Source organism: Seriola dumerili, unplaced genomic scaffold (assembly GCF_002260705.1).
Source record: "Seriola dumerili isolate Sdu_G_001 unplaced genomic scaffold, Sdu_1.0 BDQW01000531.1, whole genome shotgun sequence".
NCBI classification, from domain to species: domain Eukaryota; kingdom Metazoa; phylum Chordata; class Actinopteri; order Carangiformes; family Carangidae; genus Seriola; species Seriola dumerili.
The window spans coordinates 985,323-993,706 of NW_019174786.1; the positions used below are offsets into that span (position 1 = coordinate 985,323).

Genomic DNA, 8,384 nt, shown 5'->3' on the forward strand with positions numbered 1-8,384 from the left:
ATGTGAGTCAGTGATGAGACTTCATTTTGACATTTTTATTTTATTAGAAGCAACGTGTTAAACTTTACAATAGCACCATCAATGATTTAACATTACTGAACCTGAAGTGAGGAACCTTTGTCTCCCCCTTTTGGAGAGTAATTACACTTATAAATAGATAGATACTTTATTTATCCCCTGAATTTACCAAATGTTTACATCTATCTTCCTATATATGTTTTTTCTTTAATTTATCCTTTATTTTAGGCCTTACATATTTAATTTAATTTAATTCAGTCTTACTTATAACTATAACGCTACATACGTCAACATCTCTTTTACTTTATTCTTAAGAATTCCTCTACACCTATGAGCTTGCACATAAACTTTCCCTCACAGTCACTTGAAGGTGATGAGGTATTCCGGGTACGCTTGGCTATCGTGAAACACGACATACATGCTGGGGTTGTCTATTTTATCCACCACGCTGTCGTAGCGGTCGTGTGGCTGCTGGTCGTTGAGAGGCGGCGGCACCTTCATGCCTGCGTAGCCCGCGGTGTAGACGCCAGTCAGGACTCGAGCCACGAACATTAACTGAGAACCGTCAGCAGCCGGCTTGGAGTAGGTGGGGTGGGCTGAGTAGCTGGCATTTACGGCAAAGTAGGTTCCATGTCCATACGCAGTTGCTGGGAATGAGAGAGACGAGGCAATAAACAAGAAGAACCCCAGTACCAACATGATTAGGGAAATGGTCACTGTTATAAATAAGAAATTATGGGATTATTAACATTGACACGTTGTACTTTCAAACACCTTAAGAGAATACTGTTCAGGAAAATGAAAACATGCATCATTTAAACGTTTAAACTAAATAGCAGTGCTTGTTGCTCATCATTTTTCTGATAAAGACAGTCCGGATAAAGGGAAATGAAAGTGGAGGAGAAAAAGTGGTAAAGGGAGAAATGCAGCAAGAAGCATGTTTTTCAAAGTAGTGATCTAACAGTTTTCACAGAAATAAATGCCAGTACAGTTGCTTTCAATCAGGGCTCTTTAGCCACGACCTTAGAAACACTGAGGTTGTCAATCCAGATGAAAACAAACACCCAAAATAGATCACTCCAAAACAACAGTAAGCAGCCACAGTCTGCAGATGTCACTGTTGCATTATTTTCACAGCAGATCATTACCATTTTGTCCAGCAAAGCTCCTGTTGAATCCAGTCTTCATGATGGAGTCACAGTTGTCCTGGGTCGTCCCGTGGTACAGAAGCTTTTCACCTGCGCCCTTATGTGCGTTCTTATCAGAAATCTGCTTCTTCTTCACTTCGTAGCCCCGACGCAGATGGACATTCTGCAAACGCTCGATCTGATAAGAAAAAAGAAAAGAAGACAAAATCGAGAAAATAATGAGCTGAAAAAATTACCTTGGAAAGATTTAAATATCATATGAAATAAAAAGCATTTGTTACATGTCAAGGTCAGATTTACTGCAGTTCTAATACACTTTAGATAAAAAAAACCAACAACTAATCTACATGAAAGTTATTAAGCTATTACAGATCTAAGGTACTGCATACACTGCAGTCCTGAAGTAAAAATATATTTGTGTAAAAAGAAATGGAAAGAGACCTAGTGCCGTTTGTGTCTACAGACAATCAAAACTGTCAAACACCTACCTTTATTACGGCCTTGGGGACAGTTCGTTTGAACGTCTCCTTCACTGTCTGGTACTCTGCAGAGGAAGACTGAAGTGCAACCACCTCATTATTCTCCCCAGCAGCCATGTTGTCCCAGTACAGAGGGAGGGTGAAGTCTGAAAATGTTAGAGGAGAAAATTAATAGAAAATGACGGATGTTGCATTTGCAAAAATAAATTGCAATAAATATTTTACCGGCAGCTTGTTTCTTCACATTTGAGATTAAGCAAAGTATGTTTTTTACTTTGAAACTCAAGTAGAAACCAACATGGATGCCTCTGAAGGCCCAGAAAAAGTGTTTAGAAAAAAATTACAATTTGAACATTTGCATGAAAATTGAACAAATTCAGTTTGCGATTGAAATTTGGGGTGAGATTTTTCATTTAAAATAAATTGTTTGAGTGACTTTTAGTGTTTAAAAGTTAACTGTTTTCTTGTATTTATGGTTACTGTCATCTCTTATAATGACGTATGTGATTCACTGAAAAATATCTTCAACACAAAATGTTTGTTTTTGTTATGATTTAATACGAAATCATTTTCATGTAAAAGCAATCCTCTCACCTGACGGATTCTCAAGTCGTTTTAACTTCGCCACCTGTCTAGTTCCTCGTCTTGTGGCTTCCATCCTCTGCAGATCCACAGTCCACAGAGTTCTCTGTGCGTCCACAATCCCTGATGCTAAATCATTCGTTTCCAAGTTGTGATTGGCTGTTTTGGGGAGTCGTTCCCAGGTGCCATTACGTCCCAGGATGCACCAAGACACACGGGTGTACAGATCCTCCTCTTCTCTGGATCTCATCTCTCTCCTGAGGCTGCCGTGCAGTGACACATTGATCATCTGTGTCACCTCGTTGACCCCATCTTTTAGCCCGCTCACAATTAAGCTGCCCTGGCCAGACTGGTCCGTCTGCATGTACAGTCCCTTGGTCTCCACCAGCTGTTTCAGATCCTTAATGTCATCCTCGGTGAGGCCTTCCAGCTGCTCCTTTGCGAAGGTTTGTGTGGAGCACTGAGCCTGATACAGATCCTTCACCTTTGTCATGGCACTGTTGACATCCTGTTTGCAAAGACCCAGGAACAGGAAGGCAGACTTGTGATTCGTGAAGCTGGTGTGGAGGATGCTGAGGTCTGCGTTCACAGACCTCAGTGGCTGTTGTTGTTGTACATGAGGCAGCTGAGGTACTGGCACTGCAAGACGGGTCAAATCAAAACGATCAGCGAAAATACTTAACAAAAGAAGAGAATTCAGATTTTCTAAACAACCACAAAAGAAGAGGGATGTTTGTGAAACTTCCTGTCACCTCTGTTGAATAAAGTAGTGGGGTACTTCTGCAGTGCTTCCTCTTTGAACTCCAAGAAGACATTGATCTTAAACAGGATGAGGCGGATGTCAGTGAGACAGTGGAAGGGAGTGGTCGATGTGGCAGTTTTGACTCCTTTGAGGATGGCATCTGCCACGACACCAGGGTCCAGCCCACCAGCTCCTGCACGAAGAGGTTGATTTTATTTTTTGCTGGCAGAATTAAAACTGACACTGAATTGAAAAACAATGAGACAATACTAATTGTCTAACGCAAAACTTACCAGCACTGATCGCAGGAATGGCCACAGATTTGTATCCAGAGGATTCACAAAGTTGGATGATGCGACACACCACCTGCTCAGTGACGCCTGCATCTCTTTGTCCGCACACGTGCAAAATGGATTTACAAGGGAATGATCCAGACTGAGTTTTGAACACCTCGCCACTTTTCACTTTTGCTACACCCAACAAAACAGAAGCAAAATGAGTACAAAGCTGTTAAATGTGTGTTGTTGTTGTCGTTGAAAATTTCTACCTGATCTTTTCTCACCTGCTCTCAGTTGAGCCTCCACCGCTGATCCAGCTACAGTCAAGATGTCTTTGCACACGCCATCTGTAGAATAAAGACAAACAAACAAACAAGAGTAGGTTAAGCATCTACAGCCATGATAGCATCTCTGTGAGGCTGTACTCAGGCACAGCTGTACTTTGAGCTAAATTCTGCTGTCAGCATGCTAACATGCTCACTATGACAAATGCTAAGATGTTGATATGAAGTAGATATCATGTTTAACATGTTCACCATCTTAGTTTTAGCATGCTAACATCAGCTAATTAGCACTAAACACAAAGCAAAGCTGAAGCCAATGACAGTGTCATTAGTTTTGCAGGTATATGGTATAAACCACATAAATCAAGTATTGGACAAATTAAAATGATGACCTAATGATGTCACTATATGAAAAGTTAAGGTGTGAAATTTATTATAATTCATCCTACTGGGAATAAGATTACATGTACCAAATGTCTTGGTAATCACTGCAGCAGATGTGCCAGATATTTTGCTTTAAGTGCAAACTTTGACCTGTCAGGAGATGTCAGGGATGAAAGATTCATCCTCAGGGCCTCACAAATATTTGTACGAAATTTCTTGGAGATCCATCTGACAGTCATCGATATGTTTCTGTCTGGACCTGTCAACCGCACCCTCAGCCGCAGCAGCTCTCACCCACCGTTCTGAAAATTGACGAAGTCGGTCGTATTCACAATGGCATCTGTAGTCTCATTAGTGATGTCACCAAACACCAGCTGTAGTTTAACCCCACCTCCCACTGTCATTGTGATGTCATCAAGGTCAGAGGTGAGGGAGCTGAAGATCGCTGAGAGGAAGAAAGATTTGTTTGATATTTTAGTTAATACTGGAGAACGCTAATGGAAATTTAAGAAGACAAAAAGAAGTACATGTTTTACTAACAAATTCTTTGCTGTATTTGTAACAGTTAATCAAAGTAGTCTAAATAACTGTTTAGTTTACCTTGGCCTCCGTGGTTCAAATTCCAGCTGAGTTGTCTGTAGACATCATGGAAGCACTGTAAATAAAAATGCAGATATTAAATGCTTTCATATCAGTAAATCACCCATGCAAGCGACTTATAAACCAGATACCACAGTTGTCCAAGTGTTGATAGTCACCTCCTCGGAGTCAGGATAGCCAGGTTTGATGACGACATGGATTGTGGTCAGAGAACCAGGGGATGCAGATAATCCAAACTGGTGAATGCTCTCAGTCAGGAGTTCAGTGGCTTCCCTCAGCGGGTATTTTAACACGATTCCAGGTCCGATCACCGGGAACGCGACTGAACTCAAGCCCTGCTGTTCACAGAGGTCCAAACACTTCTTCAGCCCATTGCTGAGAGCCTGGAAAAACAAAAGGTAGGCATTTAGTCATGATGTTTTCAAAGGTCAGTTAATGTGTAACCTAAGTAATCTAGTATAAAACAGATCCGCACACTGTTTTTCTGATTAAGAAAATTTTGACTGAAGGCCCCTGAGAAGACACAGGGCCTTGGATTGTAAATCCACCAGGTATTTTACTTTACCTGCGCACTCTGCCCTCTGGCTCCATCCCAAGGCAAGCACTCAATGAAGAAGAGCTTGGAGCAGCCGAGAGTTGGAGGCCCAGTGACCTGCAGAACATCTCCAGGGCTGATGGTACAATTCGCTGCCACCAAGTTAAAATTGGACTGGATTATTTTTCCTGCTTTATTCAACAGACTGTTACCGATATTAGTAGAAGTCAGCTGTTTGTTGAGCATGGGAACGACCAACACGGTCACCTGTGGAAATAATGTGAAATGATATGATTGTGCATGTTGCATTGTTGCTTTATTTAAGATTTGATTTAAAGTAGAAAAGAAAAGAAATCGTCGAACCTGCTCATCCTCCAAACTGCCGAGCTTGATCTTCAGGTTTGTTTTGTTGACTGCGATGCTCCCAACAGTGTGGCTGTGCTGTCTGGGTGTGAAACGTGGGCTGGGTCTGGGGCTGCTGATGCTTCGTGGTTTGGTTTTCACATCTGGTGAGTACACACTTTGTTGTTCCCTGATAAGGACCTGACAGGAGCTCTCTACCAGATCCTTGCTGACTTTACCCTCTGCCTGGAAGTACCGCTGAGCTCCTGGTCCGTCTAGAACGAGTGTGTCTAACGTCAGGCTGGCTAGAGTTGATGTTAGGGCCCGCTGGACCTCCTGGACATGACAACGGGGACCAGACACGAGCACACAAGGACGCGGGGAGTGTGAGGGTTTTAATGTCACTTTCGTCTCCTTCATCCCAATCAGGCTCAAGAGATTATTAAAACAGTCAACCATCCCAGGATGCGGTAGGTTCAGCACTTCTTGTATCTCAGCCTGATTCATCTGGTAGTCATGCAGAACCTCTTTCAGCTTGTTCACATTTTCAGTGTAGCCCACCAACCGTACTTTGGTCTCTGAGGTTCCACCGGGTCCTGGGATGAAGCTGACGTCCACTCTGAAGTCTCGACAGTTTGCCTCTTTCTTGGCCTTGATGAGGATTTCCTTCACTCTGTTCAGATCTGGAGGTGCAGCTGAAGCGCCCTGCAGCTTCACAGAGTCCACACTCAGGTCTCTCTGCACTGCTGCCCAAGCCTCATCCAGGGCACCAGAGGACAAACTGGATAAAACCACGTCTGATCCCACCTCTATGGAAACAGGATTTCTGAGACTCTGCTGGAAGCGAGCCTCGTACTTGGCGATGGCACCGCTGGTTTTTATGAAGGTAATTAAATCTGTTGCGAGCTCAACTCTCTTTTCTTTTACGCTTTTCATCAGTTCATCAAGTTTTGTAGCTCCTGACTGCACCCCTTTATCAGGTCCCTCCATGATGATCATGTTACTGCTTTTGAGGATCTTAACTTCTGGGTAATGTGCACGCATTTCTTGATTGAACTCTTCTTCCACCAGTGTGAACTGCTTCACCGCGATTGGCAGTTCCTTCCGGGATGGGATGCTCTTTTCCAGCATTGCAATCCTCTCCCTCACAGCCGCAGCTTCTCCCACAACCACAGAGTGACAAATCTCTGAGTACACTTTGATATCATCAGTCTCAAACGAGCGGTCCTGCAGTAGCATTTTGATTTGCTGAGGTTCAAACACATGATAGGAGAGGTAGCTCTCAGTGAGACCGATGAAGACCCGATCCACCTGTATCTCCCATTTCTCTGCTGCGCCAAAAGCTCCTCCTGGCCCCTTCTCAATATCCCCCCTAACCAACGCTTCCTCTTCATCAAAGTTTAATTCCAGTGTGCAGCCAATACAGGAGAGTTGTTTCTGCAATAATTTATTCACTTTAGAGTTGTCTCTCAGGTAATAAAGGAGGTAAACATCCATCTTGAAAATTTTCTCGAGGGCTTTTGTGTTTGTTTTTGTAAATGTCTAAAGAAAAAAAAAAACAAACGTCAAACAAACTCACAACTTTATATCAATGTGAATCTAATCAGAATTAGAATTAGATCTTCAACTTATTAAAAGATAAAAACAAAATTATAATCTTTTGTGATGTCACAGCAGTCAGCAATGCAAGTATCACAACATCGCAAATCAGAACATCCCCTCAAACTGGTTTGACCAGATCATTCGGCCCAAATGTTTCCGTCGTGGAGACAGGACCAACCAACATTTCTACAGCGTGATATTATCTCACCTGCGTCAATGGCTGATCTGGTGAACTGGTTCGGCTCACAGTCAGACGCAGCTCTCCACTAGGAAGTGAGATGGTGTGAAACTTCCTCTGCAAAACCCTTTCCTGGTCTGTAATAAACAGCCGAGTACAAAGTCACAACAAGAGCCTACGTAAAGTATATTCTACGTAGGACTGATTTTAACATAGTGATTCCTTACCGTCTTTTTCTTTGAAGCAGATTTTATAGATGTTGCCTCCAGCTTTTTCTATCAGTCCACATTCACCTCCCCCTGAATCTCGTCTTTTCTGGAAGTGTCTCCTGATCTTCTCCTTCTCTCTGTCCGTCAGCTCTTTCGCCTCAAAGAACAGTGGGTGTTGATGTTCATCCATATTGCCGACAACTCTTAAACTGACTAATGACTTTCAGTGTCGCACTCCTCTGTCTCCCTCCCTCCTTCATTAACAGTCTGAGATGCTTTTTCTTTCACTTTCACTTACTGTAAGTTACGCTTCCTTTCTGGAAATGGATCCACCCTCTGACCCAAATACTTCCATCTCCAGGTATTAACCTGTTGCTCTTGTGCAGATACTGTGACCAGTGATACTGTGAGGTTATGATGATAATAACACTGACAATGGTGTTACTTCAGGTATGAGGATAATTATTCTACCAGTAATAATTATTAAGTTTTGGAAATTTATTCCATTTCCTTTGTTGTGATTTCACAACACAGACAATAGATTAAAAACAAAGAGAAACCAAAGAAACACCGTCACACATGAAGTTGCCGTGCAAACCTGCCGTCCTGCAGCTCTATCAAGCAACGCACTAGATGTCATACTGACACTAAAAACCTCATGCAGTGGCAACAACAACCCAGGAAAATGTATAGTCTTACCGTTTCCCTGCATCTCTTGTTTTTTTACTGTGTACACTGTGTGTGCTATTTAATAATGTGATGTGAAACTAATTATCTCGTGGCTCCTTTCATGCACCCAACAAGGGTGTAGCCATTCCTGGCTGCCTTCAAGGACTTAATAACAAGCTTTAGTCACTACTGAGCAGGATGAATTGTTGTCTTTCCCAGTGTTACTTTCATTAGATTAAAAGTTTTCCTCTCGTCTTGGGTTTAGCTGCAGGCCTGAGCCATTGTTTGCAGAACTCAAAACACAAACAGAACATGTACTGGTCACTGATAAATG

At 42.5% G+C, this 8,384-nt stretch overlaps 2 protein-coding genes across 2 annotated transcripts; both read right to left on the reverse strand.

Moving 5' to 3' along the window:
• Window positions 1-33: 33 nt before the first annotated feature.
• LOC111235623 (poly [ADP-ribose] polymerase 14-like) lies at window positions 34-6,224 on the reverse strand. The gene is made up of 12 exons (XM_022764133.1): window positions 5,414-6,224; window positions 5,081-5,317; window positions 4,674-4,898; window positions 4,516-4,570; window positions 4,214-4,360; window positions 3,532-3,594; window positions 3,263-3,439; window positions 2,980-3,162; window positions 2,240-2,866; window positions 1,655-1,791; window positions 1,167-1,344; window positions 34-665 (listed from the first exon to the last, which is right to left on the reverse strand). Exons 1-12 carry the CDS (start codon window positions 5,897-5,899, stop codon window positions 379-381), a joined length of 2,802 nt encoding a protein of 933 aa, XP_022619854.1. The 5' UTR covers window positions 5,900-6,224; the 3' UTR covers window positions 34-378.
• LOC111235607 lies at window positions 5,923-7,617 on the reverse strand. The gene is made up of 4 exons (XM_022764114.1): window positions 7,400-7,617; window positions 7,203-7,309; window positions 5,958-6,934; window positions 5,923-5,926 (listed from the first exon to the last, which is right to left on the reverse strand). Exons 1-4 carry the CDS (start codon window positions 7,569-7,571, stop codon window positions 5,923-5,925), a joined length of 1,260 nt encoding a protein of 419 aa, XP_022619835.1. The 5' UTR covers window positions 7,572-7,617.
• Between the last annotated feature and the right edge of the window lie 767 nt (window positions 7,618-8,384).